At 52.5% G+C, this 24,756-nt stretch overlaps 2 protein-coding genes across 4 annotated transcripts in view; one reads left to right on the top strand and one right to left on the bottom strand.

Annotated features, from left to right (window-relative positions):
- The window catches only part of STX8 (syntaxin 8), a 122,494-nt gene extending 111,717 nt beyond the window's left edge, over positions 1-10,777 (top strand). The window contains exons 8-9 of one of the 3 annotated variants that reach the window (XR_008452905.1): positions 10,068-10,285; positions 10,644-10,777. Coding sequence is in view for 2 of the 3 variants with exons in the window: in XM_054083564.1 (XP_053939539.1) it covers positions 4,100-4,337 (238 nt within the window). In the remaining variant the exon portion in view is untranslated. Of the gene's footprint in view, positions 1-4,099; positions 5,169-10,067; positions 10,286-10,643 lie in introns of those variants that run through there. The other 2 variants (XM_054083564.1, XM_054083565.1) reach the window with 2 other exon arrangements.
- Positions 10,778-11,621: 844 nt separating this feature from the next.
- The window catches only part of NTN1 (netrin 1), a 115,607-nt gene continuing 102,472 nt past the window's right edge, over positions 11,622-24,756 (bottom strand). The window contains exons 5-6 of the mRNA XM_009562609.2: positions 22,869-22,943; positions 11,622-11,967 (exon numbers count right to left, since the gene is read on the bottom strand). Of these exons, the coding sequence (XP_009560904.2) occupies positions 11,639-11,967; positions 22,869-22,943 (404 nt within the window). The 3' untranslated portion in view covers positions 11,622-11,638. The remainder of the gene's footprint in view (positions 11,968-22,868; positions 22,944-24,756) is intronic.

Below are 24,756 nucleotides of genomic sequence, written 5' to 3'. Positions count from 1 at the left end.
CCGTTCTGCAGTGTAGGGGGGAAATGTGGATAACATCTGGTCTGTATCATGCAGAAGGTACTTTGAAATCTCTGTGCTATTGCCAATTGATGCCGTCCTATTCTTTGTGTGCATCTCGCACGGATCAGATAAGGCTTTAATACTGGCGGGGCACTGATTTATACAGCTCCGACACGTGCCATCCCTGCTTCTCTGCCTCACATGGGAAGTGAGTACTTGAGCACTGCTTTTGGAAACAGAAATGTGGCTCCAGGCTTTTAATACCAGTCCCTTTCCAGGAATAAAACAAAGTTTATTTCATTTTGCTGTCCCGCTCTTGTGGCCCGGAACGTCCTCTTAGGTTTCCTGTTCCCTCTGCTCTCGCCCGTTAGCAATTCTTTATGAGTCCCCTGCCCTCCGCTGCTCCTACCGGGTCATAATGCCAGGGCTGTGTGCAGTTCTTCTTGGGAGTTGTCAAAGAATAATTGCAACCCATTAACTCTATTATTACTAATTCACACCTATCGAGTGTTTCCCAAGCACCTGATCTTGGTTGTTTCTTAATTGCTGAAGTCCATAAACTCCATTACACTGAAACCGCGCTAAGGATTTGCACCCTCTAAAACTTTTCCCTCCAGTGCGAATCGGAATGCAGCGGCTTCATCAGATCTTATTTCTTCCCAATTTAAGCAAATTATGTGCTTCTGGCTGCGCTGAAGACTGCAAAACGTGTATTAAGATGTCAAACACGAGACACTAGAATCACAGAATCATGGCATGGTTTGGGTTGGAAGGGACCTCAAAGCCCTTCCAGTTCCACCCCCTGCCATGGGTAGGGACACCTCCCACTGGATCAGGTTGCTCCAAGCCCCATCCAGCCTGGCCTTGAACACCTCCAGGGATGGGGCAGCCACCACTGCTCTGGGCAACCCCACCCTGAGGTAAGGTAAAATCTTAGAAGAAAGGTGAAACAGAGACTGTGTTCCTGTTGTATTAATTGATTTGTGTTGCTGGGTGGTGTTGAGTGTTGAGCTGAGAACCAAACACTACCCCTCACTCAGCTCTTCTGGTGGGTCCGATCGAGTAGCTTGTGTACAGTCCAGGACCCAGCTGGGCCAAATATAGAATCACAGAATGGTTTGAGTTGGAAGGGACCTTAAAGATCATCTTAATTCCAACCACGCTGCCATGGGCAGGGACACCTCCCACTGGATCAGGCTGCTAAAGGTCCCATCCAGCCTGGCCTTGAACACCTCCAGGAAGAGGGCACCCACAACTTCGCTGGGCAACCTGAGCCAGGGTCTCAGCACCCTCATTGTGAAGAAATTCCTCCTTATGTCTAGTCTAAATCTGCCCCTCTCCATTTTAAAGCCATTCCCCCGCATCCTATCACTCCATGACTTTATAAAAAGTCCCTCCCCAGCTTTCTTATAGTCCCCTTCAGGTACTGGAAGGTCACTAAACGGTCTCCTTATAGCCTTCTCTTCTCCAGGCTGAACAACCCCAACTCTCTCAGCCTGTCAATACGTGTTTGGATGGCCACTGACCCGGGACGAGGGTTTGGAGCTAGGCGAAGTGCTGTGGCGCCCAGTGGTGGGAGCATCCTCGGGGATGCTTCCTGTAGGACTTCACCTGCGAGGGGGCTGATGCTGGTGAGGGATGGGGGTTCCCCAGCCTGGATCGTTCTGCCCGCACCTGCCAGGGATGGGGGCAACCACAGTGGCTGTGAGCTGGAATCCAGTGTGATGCAGCACTGCCCTGATGGCTTCTGGCATCGAAGCCAAACCCAAGCCCTTCCTGGTGGTTAAAAGAGAGCAGCAGGAGCACACTGACACATTTCTACTGCTTTATTCCGTTTAATGTGATTAATAAGCACTTTCATCCAGGTTTATTCTGAAGTGTAATGTGCTTGAAGAAAACCACCCCCAAGTCTCCCTGCCCTAACGGATGCTGTAAGCATTCCTGATGGAGCGCACGGAGCTGCTGCCGACTCTGCCTGCTGTCAGCTGTTCCTGCGAGGAGCAGAAAGGCTCGGTATCGCATTCTGCTCGAGCCAGGGCAGTGCAGCGCAGCCCCACGTCGCTTCAGATAACAAATGTTTTCAGCTGAGCATAAGAGAAAAAAATATGGTTGGTGGCAACTCTCATTTCCTTGGAAAAAGATCCTGGAGCCCTGGCAGAGAAACAGTTTCTGCACAGAAAACATGACACTATTTACAAAAAGCGCTGTCTAATATCCCTTTCCAGCTTGGAAAGAGGAGTTTATTTTAATACATCCTTTTTTAATTGCCATGAGCTGGACTTGTAAATATTGTAAGTCGTTGAGTAACAGTCATCTGCGAGCGGAGCAAATGAAGGGACATTTTTTCCACTCTTGGAGCCCTAACGTATTCCCACAGCTCTGACAGGGATAGCGCGAGCAGATGCTCGACCAGCCCCAAAGTCTGCTGGTTAAAAGCTCGTTTGACCCCAGAGGCTGCCGAGGTGCGAGATGGCCGTGCCCACACCCTGGGGATCTCATGTCTTGGGTCTGCGTGTGGAGGGGATGGAGTGGCTGCAGGGATCCGGTCTGTTTTCACCAAAACGTTTCTTCCTCCCTAAGAAAGAGAAGAGAAAGGGGAGAGTTCTCCCTAAGAAAGGGGAAACAAAGGTTAATTAGTTTTTTTTCTAGTAGGAGTCTGACAGCTGTTTCTCCTTATTGCGGTTGTTTAGGTGAGAGGGAAACTCTGCTTTGCTGATTTTCTGCATCCGGCTTCAAAAATATCCATAACTCTTCGGTTTTTGATGCCATCCTGCTGCAGAGCAGCACAGCGTGCCCGACCTGAAAAACAGGCATAAACATCTGTAGGATTGTGTTAGTCTCCGCTCCTGACAGAGGGGAGATTGAGATGAGATCTGAGGGAGAAATGTTTTGCTGTGAGGGTGGGGAGGCCCTGGCCCAGGTTGCCCAGAGCAGTGGTGGCTGCCCCATCCCTGGAGGGGATCAAGGCCAGGTTGGATGGGGCTTGGAGCCCCTGATCCAGTGGGAGGTGTCCCTGCCCATGGCGGGGTGTGAAACTGAATGGGCTTTGAGGTCCCTTCCCACCCAAACCATTCTATGCTTCACCTCAGTGTAGCAATCAGTGTGGTTTGGGGCAGGATGGAGCGCGTGGAGCCGCGTGCTTGACGGTGGGGCAGAGCACCATTAGATTCTTTAATGCCACTTGATCTTCCTTTTCCCAGTGGAGGTGCATACTGGAAAGCCCCGCTTTTGCTCTGTATATTGTTTTGTCTGAAAGCAGAAGTAGTTTATATTGGAAATAATTTCCTGATGCAATTTGGATTTCCTTCTGAATAATCCTTTGCCCCAGTGGGGTGGGATGGAGGGATTCTAGACCAGCTCAACTGGCCTTGCAATGAGTTAAACAGATCCCTGAATCTTTACAAAGCAGATGTTAAAGGTTTAAGTTGGAAGATACCTTGCAGGCATTGTTAAAACAACATTAATATGAAGGGTGAGGAAGAGGGTCTCGGGAGGTCTTCTGAGGAGCAGCTGAGGGCCCTGGGATTGTTTAGTCTGGAGAAGACAAGACAGAGAGGAGACCTCATCATTCTCTGCAGGTCCCAGAAAGGAGGTTGGAGCGAGGCAGGTGTTGGTCTCTTCTCTTAAGCAACAAGCGATAGGACACGAGGAAATGGCTTCAGGTTGTGCCAGGGGAGGGTTAGATTGGATAGTAGGAAAAAATGTCTTTACTGACAGAGTGGTGAAGCCCCGGCAGAGGCTGCCCAGGGCAGTGGGGGAGTCTCCAGCCCTGGAGGGGTTCAAAGAACGCGTGGCTGTGGTGCCTGGGGACATGGTTTAGCAGGCACTGTGGGGTTGGGCTGACAGCTGGACTGGATGAACTTAGAGGTCTTTTCCAACCTCTATGATTCCATAAACAGACAGAACTGCCCTGCCAACGTGGGCTCTGAGTCCATGCACTGCTGAGGGCATCACCACGCAGGGATCTGGGGAGCCTCTGGGGTGCAGGGGGAAATCAGTCTCAGCTGGGAGGAGGAGCGGGACGCAGGAATAATTTAATTGCAAAAGTTCAACTGTAAAAGCTGAAGACAGCAACCTTAACATCCTTCATCTTTTCCAGGAATGCTAGTGGTGATTGTGTTGCTGCTGATTGCCATTGCCGTGGTCGCTGTCTGGCCGAAGCATTAATGTGGATCCGGGTCCTGTCGGTGCTGCTGCTGGGCATGGAGCTCCTGGAGAGGAGCCGGCTTGGTGCAAAGAACCTCTGTGTTTTAAATAAACCCCACAGCACGAGAATGAAGCTGTGTCCGACAGACATCTGCTCTGCTGTCAGTGCGCAGCTGAAGAGCGCTGCCTGATGTGGAGTGTTCGAACTTGGACAGGACTCCTTCCCACCTTTGTTTGGCACTCGGGAGGCTGCGGCTGCCTGGGCAGTGGCTGCATTGCTCCGTGCATCTGCATCGGAGCACGCGCTGCTGTCGGGGTGCTGCCTGTCCAGCCCCCACCACTCCTGCCCAGCGGTCAACTGTCCCAGGGCTTTGAAATCTTAAATAAAGGTGTGGTTTGGTGGAACAGCCATGACACTCCTCTGCTTTCTGATACCTTCTTCCGGAATGAAAGTGCTTACATTTTGCAAGGAATAGCTGTTTGGGGGAATTACTGCATCTGGAAGCTTGCAGGATGGGGAGCAAGTACACATGGCGCCCAGCAAAGGAGGCACGGGACTGCTGGGAACTCATGGAGGTGCTGGAGAGTCAGCCAGCCCTGGGTCCTTGGGGAAGAGTTCTCCGTGTAGATCTCCATGCATAGAAATGTAAACAGCAGTGGTCTCAAACCAGGAGGATCAGAGTGGAAAGCTTTGCCCAGCAGGCGCTCAGGAGGAAGGTGTGCTCTTCGTATGCTCTCCATGAGCTCTCCACATGCTCTCCACGTGATCTCTATGCTCTCCACGTGCTCCACCAGACTGACCACAAGAGATGTGTGGGCGTTCCTGTACTCATCTCAGTGATTGGGATCTGCGTCTTTCTTTTGTAACTTCTCACATGCTGTTCAAACCGAGAGGAAGGTTTACTGACTTGGAAACTAATACGGAATGCTTGATCCTGACCAAGAAAATCATTATGTCATTCTACGTGCCAGTTTGAGTTCAGCATTGATAGAGCAAGCAATAAATATTAAATAAATGCTGATCCATTTATATACAATTTATCTGCCTGGGGTTTTAGTGTTTCCTGCCATCTTGTGTTGTGTATGAATGATTTCTCCAATGCTTCCATTTCCTAAAAGGTGGTTTGGAGAAGGAAAAAAGTGGTTCCTGTCAAGCTTCACATTTATCATTTCCTGGTGAAGCCGTATGACTTGCCAGCCCTGGACTGGTCCTCTCCTGTGGTGGTGGAGTCTCCTGTCACGGCTCTCAGCTGACCTTGGCTGAAGAGCAGTGTTGCCCTGTCCGCGTCCTCCTGGGAATGGCATTGTGTGGGTGGAGAGAGAGGAGCTTGGTGGAGGAAAAGCCCTGTAGATGCAGTTGTGTCTCATGGTGTGGGTGATGGGCTTCAAACATGGTTCTGTGCCAGTGCCCGACCCATCTTCTGATGCCTGGCACCGAGGGTTGGAGCTGGAGGAGAAACCAGCTTCTCTGGAGGGATGTGAAGGCTTGGTGCAAGGCAGATTCTGTTTTGTTGGCTTCAGTGTCCTCATCTGTGTTCACCGAAGGGGGAAAATCCAGGCTTGGGCTCTGGTGGGTCACTAGGTACCGAGTTCTGCCGGTGAAGGGCACAAAATGATGCCCGTGGTGGGGATGGAACAGTTTTCCACACATCTCAGTGTTCTCTGCTGGAGAAAATCCTTGAAGTCTTTACAAGTCCCACCCAGATTGTGCCTGCTTGCTTGTTTGCTTGGAGAGACGCTTTGTCTTCCAGCCTCTGAAGGAGGGGAGGGGGAAAAAGAGGGAGTTTTACGTTCTCGTGGGTTTCAAGAGGACACAACAGGTTTCTGATTAGTTTATGGCTTGATCTCCGATTAGAAACGGAGCTGTAAGTGAGGCTGCTCCAGCTGGAGACGAATAACGGGCGGCTTTGGAGCCGAGTTCAAACCTTGTGTGTTCCTGCAGGTTGTGTGCGAAGGGGCCGGTGCTGGAAGCGCTCCTGGAGCCGTTTCCCAACAGCAGCTCATTCCTGAGCTCTGCAGTGAGATTCGCTCCCGGCTCAGCCCCGCGGAGCTTCAGTGGCAGCAGGAGAAGAACACGCGATTTATTGAGATGAGACTACAAGCTCGGGTTTCTCATTAAAGCTGCCCTTTATGGAGGGAAAGAAGGTTTTGTTTGAATTCCCAGGATGCGCAGGATGGATGCACAATTTGCCCTGATCAACGTGATTTGGGGTCCTCGCTCTAGCAGAGGCTTTCAAACGCTATCTCCTCACCCCCTGGGTCCTCAAACACATTTTTTCTGCCTGGGGAAGGTAGAAACACAAGGCTTTGCTCTGCTCAGATCTCTGACAAAGGGCTTCTCCGAGTTGCCCTTTAGGTAACATTTAATATTTCGCATGGGTGAGGAGTTTTATTAAAAAGAAGTGGATTTGGCAGCATTCTACTGCGTTGGGGAAAGCTTTGCTGTCTCGCTGCACCGCTGAAGGAAAAAGAAGGTTAAAACCCCAGCACTGCTGGATTCCAGCTCTGAGCGAGTGGGTTTGGAGAGCCTGGTGTGCCGGATCCGGAGCGCTCTCCATGCTGCCCCGATTGCCAGGCACGGGGCAAAGGAGTCTCCAGCTGCCCGTGGAAGCTGCTCAAGTTGCGTACCTGCGGTGGCTTCCCCGAGCAAAGCTCTTCCCTGTTCCCCTGGAATGTGTCTGGAGAGACATCCCAGGCTTTGCCTTCCCCTCTGTCTCCTCCATTTCACTCTCAGAGGATGTTCAGCTGCTTCCACTTGTTTTTCCATCAAAAATACAAGGGGGTTAAGGTCTGGTGTGTCAGAGGCACCTAGGTGTCCAAATCTAGGACAAATCTCCTCGATCAGGAGTTCCTCGATCCTACATAAGGATAAAGATGATCCTGAAAGGCCACCAGGCATTTTCACAGGCTGTTGTTCCTCTCGGTGCTGAGCTGGATGCGGCGCACGGCTGCCGTCCCGGGCGGGATGAGGCTGAGTCCAAACCCTCTGCTCCATCCCGCAGTGGGAATAGGCTCACTCTTCTCTTTTCCGAGCCACCGCGTCTCCTTTGGACAACTGGCTGCCTGCCAGGAGGACACGGAAGCAGAGGGATCTGGGAAACCCATTTGCTTCTCTGCGGAGCCACAGGTGACAACCCCGGAGCAGAGGTGGTGGCACTTGTGACCCATTTGTCCCTGCAATAAAGATCTGAGCTTTCTGACCCCTAAGATGTTTTGGGATTCATAAATCACCGGCGATGCTAAGGGTGTGGGTCAGGCGGACTGACCCCTCGGCAGTTTGCAGGACCTTTTGCCTGTGTTTTTTCTCTCTGAAAGTGTTTTCCTGCCTCAGTTCCCCCCATCTCCATCCTCCCAGCCTGTCTGTGCCACCAGCTCCTGCCTGGTCCCCAGTGCCCTGGGGGAGGTGGGACCTGCACCCCCTGCAGCAGATGGGCAGAAGAGGACAACGCTGGCAGCCTGGGGATGGGGCTGAAAATGGGTCCGAAGAGGGGTTGGCAGCTCCCTTGACCCAAAGACCTGTCTGTCCCCTGTCCCCACCCTCTCCACGCAGGGTCCCGCAGGGTTTGGTGTGCCCTGGCTCTGTCCCACTGCAGGGCAGAGCTCTCTGGCCGCAGAGGGAGGATGGGGACCTTTGCAGGATGTACCCTGGTCCAGAGCTTGGAGCAATTCCAGAGCCTGAAGGTGCTGGTGAGGAGCCCCCATCCCACCCACCATGGCCCCACTGTCCCCAAGAGCTTGTGGCCACAGGTGAGGAGGGTGCTGGGGGAGACACAGCTGGAGCCGATGGTCAAAAATAGCTGAGCAGCACCGAGGAGACGGTGGCAGAGTCCACAGGAGGTGGAGGGGACACCACTATCTCCCTGGCCAGGTCCCCATCCCTCAGGATCGCTGAGGAAGCAGAGATCCTTGGCGATATTTACAGTTTACAAGAGTTTATTCAACTGGTTTCTGCCTTTAGTTCTACCGAGTGGGTGCTGAACAGTTACAAAGTCCTTCGGGTTCAATTACAGCCGATCTAACCAAACGAACAAACAAAGAGGAGAAAACAAAACAAAACAGAAAAAAAACCAAACCAAAACAAAAAAAAAAAAAAGGAACAACTTGGAAAACCAATAAGAAAATCCACAACTTTTTCACGTGTCATTAAATATATTCATATATAATAACCATAATATATTAGTATGCATTGTAAAGAAACATCGCCCAGAGCAGGGTGCCAGGGGCGTAACTAAACAACATTTACAGTTCAAGATATTAACAGAAATGATCAAGAAACAAAAAAAAAAAACAACGAATCCCAAATGGACACAGGTTTTGTGGGGGGGCGAGGAGGCGGGTGTGCAGGGAGAGGGCACGGACACGATGGAACGAACAGAAACGAGACGAAACGACTTCTTGTCGGGTGCTACCGTTGAGCGATGATTGTTTTGGCATTGCAGCTGCTCTCCCAAGCGGCGCTGGAGGCACCGCAGCCCCTTCCCCACCGTCCCCTCCGTGCCCCGACGACCTTGGTCCTGTCCCCGGGGCTGCGGGCGGGCGATGGGGTTCCTCGCTAGTTGGTATCCCAAGAGCTCTGCCCTCCTGGCCACGGAGGTTGGTGTTTCGGAGGGGACATCTCATCCCCCTTTGGGTGATGGGCCAGAGGTGTCCCCTCAGGACATGTCCTGGAGCTGGGGTGGCTACAGGGAAGGGTTGTATCCCCCGACACCCCAAAAATGGGGCTGCTCTGCCTTTCCCGGTGAAGGAGGGCTTGTACCAGTTACATCAGCTGCTCCAGCAGGTTGAGGTTACTGGGACGCACGAGGGGCACCGTGGATGGAGTGGAGAGGATTTTTTTTAGTCTGATTGAAAAGCACCACACTCCAACAGGGATCAAAGGGCAGGGTCCTGGTGGGACAGGGATGGGGACTTCGCTTCTGTGGGTCTCTGGCTGTGGTGGGCTCTGAGCTGTTTCACATCTTGTGCAAACTCCATTTCTTTCTGATTTCTTGGGCTGTGTCAGTGCCGGGAGGAGTCCAAACGTGGGAGAGAGTGGGTGCTGTTACTTCTGCAGCCTCTGGAGCCGGTGGGATCAAGGAAGGGGCTGGGTCTTGCCCCTGCGTGGGTCTCAGGAAATGAAGGCTGTGCTGGGAGCACGACTGCATTGGCCAAGGTTGGAAAATAGTAGTGAGTGCTGGGTGTCCAGGTGTGCTTGGTGGGCAGCTCCCACATCCCCACATTCCCTGGCCTTGCCATCCCGTTCTCCAAGTGAAGAACTGGCTTTGAGTTGGATCCGGTTGGTTTTAGGCCATTTGAAGATCTCCTGTGCTTCAAGGGCATCTCGACTGACCAAGGGCAGGATGTCTCCAGCTGGTGTGGGGTGTCCCTGGCATCACTGATGCTGGCAAGAAAGCATCTAAGCCCTGCTTTGGGGCTTTAAGCCTCATTTTAGACACCTGGGGTCAAATTTTATCCTTCAAAACATGGGGGCTGAAGTTCACAAAACTATTGGCTCTCCTTGAGCTCTGAAGTAAGGAAAAACCAAGCTGATCAGCCTACCTTGGAGGGAAGGGGTAAAGACACAGACTGTACAGGGCTGCTTGATGCCCAGGGTGATATTTCTCTCCTAATACCCAAACTGATGTTGGAGGAGCCTCGCGGTTGCAGGGGGAGGCTCAGCCGAACTCGCTCTCTCCGGGTGGTGTCTCCGGCAGCCCCGGTGCTGGCCGGCACTTCCCCGGGAGCCCTTTGCTTTACACCTATTTACATGGCTGCCTCGCTTTATGGTGGTTTATGTCATTACATAAATATTGTCGATTGCTATAAAACAAGGCAAAACCACTGGAAAAATGTCATAAAAGAGATGTTTCCAAGTTTCCTAAAAGGAAAAATATCAGGGAGGTTTTGCTTTTCGTAGCGACTAATGTTTGTTTCTCCTCCAGGTTCCCGGCCTGCCCTCCCTGCCTCTCTGCCCCCGTTCTCGCCCGTCTCCATCCATCAGGAGAGTTCCGACATCCCTGCTCCTTGCGGCCGGTGTGGCGGGGGAGCAGCCTGGCGTGGGGACACAAAGTCTGGGTGACAAACAACTCAGCAGCCAGTCCTGCCCATGCTGTCCCAGGGGAAGATGCTTCAGGCTGTGGACGTGAGGTGGGAGACGGAGGTGAGGCAGCTGCTCTCTTGTTTAGTGCATTCGAGACTGGGAAATTTAGATTTGCTGGGTTTCAGCCCCAGGAGAAGTTGGGGAGCTCTAGGTGGGTCCCACCTTGCTCATCTAATCCCTTCCCTTGAAGCAGGTCTCTGCCCTGTGTCGGCTGTGACATGGCCAAACCTTAGAGCCCCCCACTGCCATGGGGATGGACACTTGGCATGTGCTGTCCCACCTCCTGGGGGTTTGGCCACCTTGCGGGGGATGCCAGGGAGCTGCAGCCCCAGAGGGAGCAAAGGCAGAGCTGGTGTGGGTTCAGGAGAGCTGGCTGAGTGCAGCCAGTGGCCAGACAGGACCTTGGTGTCTTCTGCAGGGATTTGGTATCATCTGAGGGCTCATCAGCCTGCTGGCAGCAGCAGAGAGGACCAACTCCATGAAGAGGTCTCAGAGGTGGCCACGGTGGAGACTCAAGGACTTCAGTAGGCAAGAACTTACAGGACATCCACGGGAACTAGATTCCAACTTATTTGTTTGCAAAGTCTGGGGGTTTCCTTGGGGATTCTGGTTGTCAGCTCGACTGTGGGTGGCTGGGAGGGAGCCAGGGCATCTTGCAGGCTTACGCTCCTTTGGCGTGGTGGGGGTAGAGCTTCTCAGGGTGTGCGGATGAAGCAAGGAGTCACTTCCTCAGTTAAGCCCAGATGGAAGTCACCCACTAAAGTGGTCTCCTCTTTGCTGTGCCTAAACCGGGATCAGAGCATCACCATGGCTAGAGACCTTGGCTGCTCCTAGACACCATACAGGGGGTGATCATTATGGCTATCAGGTACCAAAGAGTCTTCAAACCACCCATCAGTTGATCTTCAGATCTGCCCTCAGTGAAAGTCTCTGTTTAGTTTCCTCTGTGATAACAGTCTTGTTCAACCTAAGCTGAGAAGACGTATTTTGGGGGATGGGGAGTTAATTTCTAGCATTGCTGTTGATGAGTTGATCCCAGGTCCGATCTTCCTGGTCTGTGCTTTGGAAGCAGCAGATGTCAGCAGCTGGAGGCAGTTTGGAGCCTCTGATTTCTTCAATCAATGGGCAGAAAGAAGCTGGGGGGCGGTGGGTGCCTCATGCCCATGCCCATACCCCTCTTCTTTTAGATTCACATCTGATTTATTTTGTTGTGTCGTGTTTTGTTTTCTCCCAAAATATGAGGTGCAAACCTGGCAGCCCCACAGCCACGAATGCCATCCCTCCCATCCCACCCCGGCAGCGCGACGCCCATCGCACGGTCCCCATCGCCGGTCCCTGCCCGCCCCAGCTCTACACAAAGCAGCATGCACAGTCACTCTCTCCCTCTCACGCGCTCCGTTGCCTTCTCCTCCTTTAGGCTTTCTTACACTTGCCCTTCTTCTCCCGCTGCTGGAACTTCCTGAGCCGCCGAGCCCACGTATCCCGCCACTGTATCACCAGGCTGGTTTTGTCCGCAATGATGCCGCTCTGGTCGGGAGAGTCCTCGTTGTTGCCCAGCAGCAAATATTTCTTCATGGGCTTGATTTTGGGGCACTTGCATGCTATGTCCTTGGAGTGGATCCACAGGGTCTGGTCTCCGCGCCGTATCCGGTTGCTGCCTTGTTTGTAGACGGAGATGATGTTGACTGTGAACTTCCACCAGTCGGCATTTTTTTCCGCTTTCAGGATGTGGATCTGGACAGCTGGAAAAAAAAAACACAGCAAGAGAGGAAAAAGGTGTTACGGTTTGAGCTGGCAAGAAGAAAATGGATTTCAAGGCTTGGCTAACAGGCTGTGTGAGGAAAAGGGATTTTGTCTCCTCAGCAAGAGCAACCAAGGGTGGTGGTTGCACTAAAACTGTCCCTGTTCCCAGACCATGAGCAAGAGTAGCTGGTGCTGGTGGCGGAGGGTCTCAGCAAAGGTGGAAAAACCACTATAGGCTTGAGAGTTGCTCTCCAGCAATACTGCCACAAAGATGGCCCTCTGGGTCCCCAGCAGACATGGACATGGTTATCCAAGGATCACAGGGGCTGGAGGACACTGCTGGGGAGCAGAGGCTGGCAGCAGCTGTCCACCACCACGGCACTCCTTGTGCTAGGAACCCCGGGAATTATGCAGGGCTAACGAGAGCGGTGGTGGGAACAGGTTGCCAAGTTCTCCTCTCAGTGTGTTAGGGAGGACCATCATCTCCCAGGACATGGTTGTGAAGCAAGCACAGATGGAGCAGTTCCTCAGGGCTGTTGGTGCAGCGGCATCTGCTCCAGCACCTCTGACCTCTTAAAGCGATGGAAAAAATCCTTCAAAATCGGGTGGATTTGTGCACAGTGGACCTTGCCTTTTCCACTGAAGCAGCAAGCGTGGAGGAAACCAAAGGACAGCTTGTGGCTCCAGCCCTGGGATGTCACCGAGCGCAGGGCGTTGCAGTGGGCACGGCAGAGAAGTGCCTGTTTCCATTGGCAGTGCCAAAATCCCAATCTGCACCACAGGGCTTGGGAAGAGTTTTCTTCCTGACCCACAAGTCCAAAGAGCAGCATGTGCTTCAGCCAGAGGATGGGTCTCTGTATGACCCCCCCTCCAGCCCCTCTGCCCTCCCTTCCTTGCTGGACCATCCACTCGGTGCATCTACACCAGGATTCCGAGCAGCCCCAGGGTTCAAGAGTGGAGTCAAATTCTAGAGCAAAACACTGGGACTGGCCCATATCTCCGAGCACTTGGCATCTGGAGGTAGGAAGGACCTGCTGAGGCGTCCAACACCTCTGCTGGGGCCATCACGAGGAGACAACTCTCCATGAACCCTCAGCATCAGAGCAGGACCCTGGATGGGTTCCAGCCTACAGGGCCGATATGAAGGTGATTTGGCATCATGATCTGGGCAAGAGAGGACCGTCTGCGGCATTGTCCAGAAAGATGCTGGGATGGTGATGGGCACTAGTTTGTCTCCAGTGTGCTCTGCTCACAGCTGATTTCAGAAGCCTGCAGAGACACTGCGGTTTTGTGCCATGGGGCAGCCCCAGCCTGCAGCTGAGGTGGCCCTGAGCTATAAGGACCTCTGCCAGCAGTCCACCTCCTCCATCCCTACAGGAGGTATTGTTGTACCCTTTCCAGGCGACACCATGGACTTGGGTTGGAGATCCATGTGGGGAATGGGAGCATTTGGCCCCACAGCATGGCAAGTAAGAGGAGATTCGAGCCCTGAGACAGCTCCAGCCATGCTGATGGGCTTCTTCCCGACAGCGGTGCATCAGGACAGAGGCGGCAGAGAGGACAAGAGCAGCAATTAGCTGACATCACATCCTCCGGGGATGCTGAACACATTCCTCCTTGCTAAAAACTGGCTTCCAGGAAAATATCTTCAGTGGGAAGTGACTCCCCAGCCCTTCTGGGTTTGCTGATGGTGGTATGAGAGGAGTCCCCAGCAGCACAGACAGAGGGTGACATCCAGGTGATGATGCCAGCCCTGACCAGGAAAGCCTGGGAGGGCCAGTGACTCTGTGAAGGCTGGAATAGTCCAACCACAAAGTGCTTTTTGCCTGAATATTTGAGCTTTTCCCTTTTTACCTTCCCTTCTCTCCACGCTCTGTGAGCTGCTCCTCCACCTGCCTCTCTCAGCCATCCGGTCAGTGCCTCCAGCCCCGACTGCATAAATTATCAATGTATAAATTCAGTCCAGAGGAGGCCACGGAGATGATCCGAGGGCTGGAGGACCTCCCGTACGAGGACAGGCTGAGAGAGTTGGGGTTGTTCAGCCTGGAGAAGAGAAGGCTGCGGGGAGACCTTAGAGCAGCTTCCAGTACTGAAAGGGGCTGCAGGAAAGCTGGGGAGGGGCTCTGGATCAGGGAGTGCAGGGAGTGCAGGGGGAATGGTTTTGAGCTGCAAGAGGGGAGATTGAGATGAGATTTGAAGAAATGTTCTCCTATGAGGGTGGGGAGGCCCTGGCCCAGGTTGCCCAGAGCAGTGGTGGCTGCCCCATCCCTAGAGATGTTCCAGGCCAGGTTGGATGGGGCTTGGAGCCCCTGATCCAGTGGGAGGTGTCCCTGCCCATGGCAGGGGGTGGAACTGGATGGGCTTTGAGGTCCCTTCCAACTCAAACCATTCTGTGATTCTTTGATTCCATGTTAAGTATATATATATATATATATATCATATAAAAGTAAATATAGAATCTCAGAACCCCCAGGCAAAACTCTCGCCTTTGCCCTCATACACCCCAGTTTTACCCTTCTCGATGAGCAGTGGAGGAACATCCCTCTCACTTTATAATCACAAGGTGCCACCTGATTTCCAGGTACAGGAGCACACCGCGCTCCGCAGCCCAGTAAGTCTTTTTAACACGTTGCAAAATATATGTGGGTTGGTTTTTTTTTTGCAGAGCATGTCATGGGCGCCAGCTGCTTTCATTAAAACGAGAAAAAAAAACCCCAACACCGAGCTCTGACCGTGTATTTCCCAGCCTGGTGTGAAGGTAACAAAATGTGCAGATTAGCCAATTTTTATTTTGTTGGAAACAAATCTTTCCAGAAAAGCTTAAACCTTTGACCTGCCTGGGTCCACACTGACTGAATGGAGAAAATGAATGAAAAGGAACCGGAGAGAGGTGGTTACAGGAAACTCTGCTCTAAAATACACAGTCTGTATTTTTTTGATGTCAAGGCCCCCGTTCCTTATTTTTTTCCCCTTTTATTAATGAAGTGGAAGGACTGAAAGCTCTGGTGAAGGCTTGGCTGGCACAACCGCAGCTGCCTTTGCTCACAGGGAGTTTTCTGCCCATAACTTTGCATCCAGGATGCGCTGTTCCCCCTCAGCCTGGTTGCAGAGCCCAGGTATAGTGGTGACTTTCTTGGGGGTTTTGGTGGTGGAGTGGGGTCTCCAGCATCTCCTGATGTGCAGAGATGCAGAGGGTTACCAGGAAAAGGTTTTGGAAGTGCCTAAGCTGGTTCCTCTTGGCAAATCCCTGGTGATTTAGAGACTTGTTTTGTGTTAAAGAGAAAGTTTAAATTCATAGAATCACAGAATCATGGAAGGGTTTGGGTTGGAAGGACCTCAAAGCCCATCCAGTTCCACCCCCTGCCATGGGCAGGGACACCTCCCACTAGATCAGGAGCTCCAAGCCCCATCCAACCTGGCCTGGAACCCCTCCAGGGATGGGGCAGCCACCACTGCTCTGGGCAAATGCATTCCTTCATGGTTTTGGAGGGGTGAAGCTGACTTCCATGCTTGAAGTTGCCCTTCACTTGTCATTTCCAAAGCTTGGCTTTGCCTGTGCAGTGGTGAACTGCTCTCACTTTGTTGATGTACCCATTGAATATCTTTCCCAAGGCTGAGCCACACTCAGAACTGTCCCTGCCACAGCATCCCTGGAAAATATCCTGGAAAGTGTCTACAGAGCAACCACATGAAAGGACGTAGTAGGGGGTGATGGTTAGAGGGTCGAGCAAGTGGTGGAGATGATAATCCTCTGGCTTTGGTCCCCTGGGACCAGATGGTGATGTGAAGGGGGAGAACCAAACCAAATGAGCCACAGATTTCATGGTGCTGCCACTCCAGCTGGGGCTGGTGACACTGGTTTCCAGCAAGAGTGGGCTTTGATCCAGGTGCTGAGCACAGCAGTTCCTCAGAGCTGCCCACATCCCCGCTCCTCCCTGTGCTTTGCTCAGCGGGCAGCCGAGCCCTGCAGGTAATTTGGGGCCGGCTGCCCCCTGGGTACCCTCATAGCACTGAGGATTTTATCAGACTCACTCCTCTGTGCCCTTCTCTGCCCCACGAGACCCCTCAGGCATCCAAATGGGTGCTTGAAGGGTGAGAGAAAGATGCTTTTTGGCTTTTCAAGGTCTCTCCCAAGTCCTGGTGAGTGCCCAGCCCTGCTGCATTAACCGCATCCCACCTGACACCGATGCTGCTGATCCGTGAATCCTGCCCAGACGGTGCCTTATCAGCCCCACCAGCCCACGCAGCGCTTTTAAACGTCTCCCCACCTTCTAAGAAAAAGGTGGTTGAGTGCTCCCAGGGCTGCAGAAAGGTCTGTGGGCTCCCTGGTCCCCTCCTGCATCCCCTGCTGCAGGGTGCTGAGCAGTGTCAGCCCTGGTACTCAGCCCTGGGGCCTGGGATGCTGCCCGGCTCCTCCAGGTTTGGCCAGGAGCCTCCGGCCACAAGAAAACCATGACAGTTTGATGTTGGAGATGAAAGCAGAGGAGGGGATGAATCGATGGTTAATAAAACCAAAACCCAACCCCAAACCCCCAAAACAAAATGTTTGAAGGCAGCCACGTAAGGGCTGTAAAAACAGCAGCGCGCAGAGACCATGAGTCAGGGGCCAAACCCATGAAACTGCCGTGAAAAGAGTGGGATTGGAAAAACACAATGATTTTTTCTTTTTGTTTGCTGTTTACTTTTGGGGTTTGTGATAAATCTTCTGATTTGAAGCTTTCTCCTGCCGAAGCTGACCTGGCGCTGGGCACGTGGACAAAGCTCTGCCACCTCTGCGCTAACCTGTTGACCCCTCACCACAAGAAGGATGTTGGGGCTTTGGAGTGTGTCCAGAGAAGAGCAACGAAGCTGGTGAGGGGCTGGAGAACGTCTGACGAGGAGCGGCTGAGAGAGCTGGGGTTGTTTAGCCTGGAGAAGAGGAGGCTGAGGGGAGACCTTATTGCTCTCTACAACTGCCTGAAAGGAGGTTGTGGAGAGGAGGGAGCTGGGCTCTTCTCCCAAGTGACAGAGGACAGGACAAGAGGGAATGGCCTGAAGCTCCGCCAGGGGAGGGTCAGGTTGGATATCAGAAAAAAATTCTTCACAGAAAGAGTCATTGGGCACTGGAACAGCTGCCCAGGGAGGGGGTCGAGTCGCCTTCCCTGGAGGTGTTTAAGGAACGGGTGGATGAAGTGCTGAGGGACATGGTTTAGGGAGTGTTAGGAATGGTTGGACTCGATGATCCAATGGGTCTTTTCCAACCTTGTGATTCTGTGATTCTGTCTCTGGGAGCTGGAGCTTTGTGGAGCTTCCAGCAATGCGAACATAACCACAAAGACCCCAAGGAAAAATCCCACGGGACCGTGGGGTGGCAGCTGGAGTCGAGCTGTTTGCTGGGGGAGACAAGAGGGTAAAGACAGGCAGATGGAAACGGGGGCTCAGGACAGCAATCATAGAGCAGGGGTGCAGATGTCCCTGTCTGAGCCGCGGCTTTCCAAAGGCTCGAGTCCCTTCTTGCTGTACAAGCAGAGTGGAACTCATGTGGATTTTACTCCAACTGACAGCAAAGGGTGATCCTGACACCATTTGAGTTTGGGAAAGATCCCACGGGACCACAGAGGTTGCGGCTGGAGCAGAGCAGCTTGCTGGGTGAGACAAGAGAGCCTTTACCATAGACAGATGGAAACGGGGGCTTGGGCAGCGGTGGCGGATGCAGTGATGCAGAGGTCCCAGCCTGAGCTGGGGTTTTCTGAAGGCTCAGGTCCCTGAGCTGGGGCTTTGCGAAGTCTTAGGTTCCTTCTCACCAACGAAAGAAGAACCGATGTGCATTGTATTCCAACCAGCAGGAAAAGGTGACCCCAACACCATTCAACCTTGGGCATGGAAAGGGCTGGCTCCTCGCTGGAGCAAAGGGTTAAAATAGGATTTTATTTTTAACCCCCTTTCTTATTTTTAATTTATTTGGCTCTGGCTCTCCCTGCCTCCGGCTGCCAATTTCCTACCAGGTTAACACTGGAGATTTATGGCCCCTAATCCCGGCTGGGGTGCGCCCTGGCCTGGCCTGGACCCCTTGCAGTCCCAGCTCATCACTTGGGAGGGATGCTCAGCACTTCCCCACTCTGGGAACAGGATTTCTTCACCTTCCAGGGTGGTGGAAGGGACTGTGAGCCAGGGACAGTGCTTCCCCCCCGACCTTGTTTTTTTTCTGTGGGTTCAGGGTTTCTCCCCACCCCCTCCTTTCAAGCTGCCTTTTGAAAACACAGTTTGCTTTTTTCCACCAGCCCTGCCAAGCTCCTCTCGACAAAGGGGGTGACTAAGTGAAGTCTCCACGAAAGGAAGGATATTTTTTCACTTTCTTTTTCCAAGACAGGGCAAAGGGAGCGGATGATCTCACCTTTCAGATGAGGATCCCACACCTCAACCCCATCCCCTCCCCGATGCTCCAGCAGGGCCAGGGCTGGGACCACAGTGCCAGTACCCAGCAAAACATCCCAGCATCAGCTGGAAGCGTCAGGAATGAGCCCCAGGGAGGGCTTCAAGGGGTTTCATGATGTGCCCTGAAGGAATTCCCCTCCTAGGGGGCCGCCCTGGACACTCCCTGCAAGGATCCACAGGTGACCACGTTGGGAATGGACTCACATCAAAGATAATCTCTGGAGCAGAGCATGGGGTGGGAGCTTGAGATGTGTCAGAGTTGTGGAAGGATGCTCAAGACATCAGGTACCAGCACAGACAGGGATCCCACAGCTTCCCTTGTCCCAGGGCTGCACCACCCTCTGAACCTGCCTGGGAATCACAGGGGGTGGATCCGGATGATGGGGAACCACCTGCTGCTCATCCCCACAGCAAAGCACACGTTTGAGAAGCTGCTGCATGTAGGAGCTGAGTGAGAAGAGTGAGGACATGGTGTCATCATAAACCAGAAGACACCATGGGATGAGGGCACCATTGACCCTGATTTGAAGGTTCTCCCAAGTGTCTGCTGGGGCTTGGCTTGGTGTCAGGGTGGAAACTGGGATCAAAAAGTGCTGGGTTTCCTTCACCACAGCCACCTGCCCTGTTTGGATGAACTGAACCACACAGGTGGTGGGAAAAGCCCCAAAAATGGGGCTGAAATGGTGGCACACTAGTGAACAAGGGATGTTCCTGCGTCACCTGGACCAGCATCACACACTCTAATAATAATTCATAGAATCATAGAATCACTAGGTTGGAAAAGACCTTTGAGATCATCAAGCCCAACCGTATCCGTCCACTACTAAACCAGATCGCTGAGCACCTCATCTACCTGACGTTTAAACACCTCCAGGGATGAGGACTCCACCACCTCCCTGGGCAGCCTCTGCTACTGCCTGAGAAAACCCTTTGGTGAAGAAATTTTTCATGATGTCCAATCTGAACCTGCTCTGGTGCAGTCTGAGGCCATTCCCTCTCCTTTTGGGCCATCGGGGAATCTCTATCCTCAGTGGGGCTCAGCAGGGATCCCCCCCTATTTCCCTGGGCTAATTTTAACTGCCCCAAACCCACCAAACGCCCTCCTCTACCCATGGCTTCTGGGAGCCAAGTGACCCCTGTGCTCCCCTTTGCAGCCAAAATAAACCCAGAAAAAGCTTTTTTGCTTCTGTTCTTGCCTGTCCCTCTGTGTCCCCCCCTTTTAACCCCCCAGCCTGCCCTCCCTGTGCCCTGGCTCATTCCAAATATTTGCACCCAAACCCATCTCGAGGGAAAGAGCCCAATTTAAAAAAAAAAAAAAAAAAAGGGGGGGGGGGGGGGGGGTGTGGAAATGACAAACCCAACAAAAACAAACAGATAAGAAAAATAAATAAGGGAAAATATCCCCTTTGAATCTCTGAATGAAAGAGGGAGCTAAAAAGCCCCATTGAGGGATGCGGGGTGGATGATATCTTCCCGATTCAGCCCGCGGGAGAAGGAACTCGTTTCAAGCTAATTAGGGCCTTTTAGGACATTCAGCCCAGCGCTGCCGGCAGAACGGTGAGGAAAAGAGCCTCCTAATTGGCTTCCTGCTGGGGTGTCAGTCCCGAAGTCTTTATTATCCCTCCCTGCACCTTTTCAACCCTTTCTTCCCTCCCGACCCGCGGGCTGCTCAGCACCATCAGGCTGTGCATCGCTTCATCTGCTGCTTTCTGGGCTGCTTTGCCTTCGAAAAAGCAAATTTGCCGTGGCTGTGGGGCTGGTTGGGGCTACAGGGTGGGTTGGGGACCCCTCCAGGGCCAGGAGGGCTCAGCTGGGAGCCCCCCAGTTCCTGTGCTGGGACAGCCTGCCCCCAGTCACCCCAAAGCAGCCCCAGCCAGTGGCTTTGGCTCACTTGTGCTTCTGCAGAAGTGGTGCTGAGTGATAAGAGAGAAAAGGAAAGCCCTTGCCAGCACCCTTACTCCTTGCCCTGGGGGTGTTTACAGCCTGAGGCAGCTCTTGGGCTGCCTTCATCTCCCCGGGGTCTGTTGAAGCCCACTTTACAGCCTTAAACAAAACCAAGCATGAACTTTCACTCAGACCCCCTAAGAAACATCTCCCTGGTGAGATTGGAGTGGCCAAGGAGTGAAACCACGCTGGAGCGGCCCCTTGAGCAAAGCCCAAGTGCTGCCACCACCAAAATATCACAGCCCTCACCCCAAGAACCACAGAACCACAGGGAAAGGTCATAAAATCATGGAATGGTTTGGGTTGGAAGGGACTTTAAAGCCCATCCAGTTCCACTCCCTGCCATGGGCAGGGACACCTCCCATTGGATCAGGTTGCTCCAAGCCCTATCCAACCTGGCCTTGAATATCTCCAGGGTTGGGAGATAACACTGCTCAGATGGGAAGGAAGCTTCAAGTGGGATGCACAGGCCTTTCTTCCTTTCTCTACCATCCTCCAAACACCAAGGGCCAATTCGGGTCAGAACAGGTCCAAGTTTCCTACAGTCAAGCAGCTGCTCTACAGAGATCAAATGCTCCAGTGTGAACTTAGCTCTTATGAGATGATGAAGAATCCAGGTGGGAAAACAAAGGGATGCACGTACCACATGTGGGAAACGCATTTGTACCTTATTAGCCGTCAGAGAATCCACCTGAATGAAACCCAATGGTTTTAATAGCACAGTGCTCCGATGAACCTCTGTCAGCTCCTACGAGCGTGGCCAGTCTTTGGCACAGCCTCCATGGATGAGGACACAAATGCACCCCAACCCTGGCAGCTCATCCTTGCCAAGGGATGCTCTCCACAACCATTTTGGAAGGATAAATGGGAATGCAAATAAAACATTCGCCTCCAAGCCCCATTCCTTCCCTTGGGCTGGCAAAGAATTACCAGAGCACAAAGCCAGTGTGGAGCATCCCTGGCCCTGCCGGGATGTGCCTTGTCTGGGGACGCGCTGTTAAATGGGAATTTGTTCTGCTCTCGCCAACACTTCCCAGACATGCTGAGCTGCTGTGTGAGCGTGTCTGAGGGAGGGAGGAGGCATCTCCACTCCTGGATGCTTCAATGCAGTGAGGATGGCAGATTTCCCTTGTTAGTTTGGTGAAAACACATACACATGTATGTGCACACACAGAAATACATGTATAGGAATGCATATGTGTACATACATATATATATACATATATGTATATTATTCCTCTGCTGTGGACAAAAAGGTCTGGCAGACACTGAGGCATTCACAGCCCCAGTGGATGCAAAAACCCATCCAGCACCACCTCATAATTAATTCCTTGATTGCTCAGAAGTTTGAAGGCTCAGCTCTAGGCCATCCTCAGCTGCACATGGCCCACTCCCCATCTCTGGCTCAAACCTAACCATTCATGTTTGGTCTCTCCTGGAGACACTTTGCTCCCCTGTCACTCCCGTCTAGAGGGGATGTGAGATAATTTCCAGCTCCTGCATAGGTTTTGCAGCACTTCTGAACATCCTCTGGTACAGGACATCTGTTTGTAATGAGCTCTACCTGATTATTCCAGGTCAGTCTCATTCCTGGCCCTTAGCTCATCCCAAAAGTGCTGGAAGGGCTGGCAAAAGAGAGCGATCCTCCGGGCAGGGGCAGCTCGGTGCCGGTGGGTGATGGCCAAGCCAGGGTGGAGAGGAGATGCTGAGCCCCAGGGAGGGCTTCAAGGGGTTTCATGATGTGCCCTGAAGGAATTCCCCTCCTAGGGGGTCACCCAGGACACCCCCTGCAAGGATCCACAGGTGACCACGTTGGGAATGGACTCACATCAAAGATAATCCAGGAAGCAGAGTATGGGGTGGGAGCTTGGGATGTGTCAGAGTTGTGGAAGGATGCTCAAGACATCAAGTACCAGCATGGACAGGGATCCCACAGTTTCCCTTGTCCCAGGGCTGCACCACCCTCTGAACCTGCCTGGGAATCACAGGGGGTGGATCCGGATGATGGGGAACCACCTGCTGCTCATCCCCACAGCAAAGCACACGTTTGAGAAGCTGCTGCATGTAGGAGCTGAGTGAGAAGAGTGAGGACATGGTGTCATCGTAAACCAGAAGACACCATGGGATGAGAGCACTATTGACCCTGATTTGGGGGTTGTCTCAGCATCTGCAAGGGGACTCATATTTTCCAAGCAATGAGGAAAATATGCCCAGAGTTGAGCCGAGCTCTGCCCAGCATTGCTGCCCAGAGTTTTGTCTCCAAACGTAGCAAAAACCATACCCCAGATTGCACTCTCCAGCAGAGGCTGTCTGATCCTGGTGGTGACCCAGCCAACAACCCGCCCCTGGTCTGAGTGGGCTTGGGGACACCTCGGGAGGGAGATGCTCCAGCTCTGCATCCCTTTGCAAGGTCTCAACCGTGGAAGGAGATGCTCCAGCTCTGCATCCCTTCGCAAGGTCTCAACCCTGGAAGGAGATGCTCCAGCTCTGCATCCCTTTGCGATCTCTCCCGGGAAGACGCAACCGAGAGGGACGGACTCACCATAGTCTTTCTTACAGTACTTCTTCATGTTGATCTTCAGTTTCCCTTTGGAGGCTTTGCAGTATGAGTCACAATCTGCACGGGAGAGAGGGGGAGGGCAAGAAAACATTAACAAAACAAATTAGCCTGAAAATGAATAAAAGGCTGGGGGGAAGGGAGGGGGCGGCTCAAAGCTGCAGCCTGCCGTGAATAAGCAGCGTGCCTGTGATATCCATCTGCCAGGCCCCGATTGGGTCGTCTAAGGGGGCATTCAGAGAAACCTTCCTTTCTAAAGAAAGCTGCTCACAAAGGGAACCGTCCTGCCCGCCTCCCCCAGCCCGGCTTCCCTGGGCTGCCTCTGTCTTCCTGGGAGACCCCAGGGCCTCCCTTATTGTGCCACCCAGAGCTTTTGAGAGCCACACAAATTCCTCCTGTTCTCCAGCTCCCAACTGGATCCTGCAAGGAGCCCACAGAGGCCCCATTGTCACCCCTAACCCGGGCCGGTGTCAGCTTTTGGCATTCATTGCCGCGAGATTCGGGCTGGGGTCACCCTCCGACAATGCGGGTCAGAGAGGAAATTAGCAGCCCATGAAGCATTAGCAAAGCCTTTTGGTGTCCACTCTACTGAAGTGTGCAAATAAAATACCCCAGTAGGAACATTTCATCACTAATGGGCCCCCACTGGTGGGACACGCTGGCTTCGCTCGGGCGGGCGGGAGCGCTGGCACGGCCGCCTGGCAGCTCCGATGGCACGGGAGCTGGGATACGGTCCTCAGCAGCCGCGGGGATGCTGAGCCCTGGCCAGGAGCTGCCGCTCCTCAGGGACCTGCTCGGGTGCGGGATGTGCGTGGATGGTGTGGAGTGAATGGACGGCAGCACACAGAGGGATGGTGTCACACGAATGGGTGGCGCCATGCAGATGGGTGACATCACACAGACAGATGGCATCACGCGGATGGATGACATCACATGAATGGATGGCATCACACGGATGAATGGCATCCTGCAGATGGATCACATCACATGAATGGATGATATCATGTGAATGGATAGCATCACGTGAATGGATAGCATCACAAGAATGAATGGCATCACATGGATGGATGACATCAAACAGATTGATGACATCACATGAATGGATGACATCACAAATGAATGACATCATATGGATGGATGACATCACATGGATGGATGACACCATATGGATGGATGACATCACAAGAATGAATGACCTCATATGGATGGATGACATCACAGGAATGAATGACATCACATGGATGGATGACATCATACATATGGATGACATCACATGGATGGATGATATCATGTGAATGGATAGCATCACGTGAATGGATGGCATCACACGAATGAATGGCATCACATGGATGGATGACATCAAACAGATTAATGACATCACATGAATGGATGACATCACACAAATGAATGACATCATATGGATGGATGACATCATATGGATGGATGACATGACATGAATGAATGACATCATACGGATGGATGACATCACACAAATGAATGGCATCATGCACATGGATGACGTTACATGAACGTTTGACATCACAGGAATGAATTACATCAGAGGAACAAATTACATCATACGGATGGATGACATAGCAGGAATGAATGACATCACAGGAATGAATGACCTCATATGGATGGATGACATCACAGGAATGAATGACATCATATTGATGCATGACATCACATGAATGGATGACATCACACGAATGAATGACATCAGAGGAATTAATGACATCACATAGATGGATGATATCATACTGATGGATGACCTCATATGGATGGATGACATCACAGGAATGAATGACATCATACGGATGGATGACATCACACAAATGAATGACATCATATGGATGGATGACATCACAGGAAT

Source organism: Cuculus canorus, chromosome 18 (genome assembly GCF_017976375.1).
Source record: "Cuculus canorus isolate bCucCan1 chromosome 18, bCucCan1.pri, whole genome shotgun sequence".
Taxonomy (NCBI): Eukaryota; Metazoa; Chordata; class Aves; order Cuculiformes; family Cuculidae; genus Cuculus; species Cuculus canorus.
The sequence above is the reverse complement of the archived record's forward strand: the minus strand, read 5'-3'. Positions and strand labels throughout refer to the sequence as shown.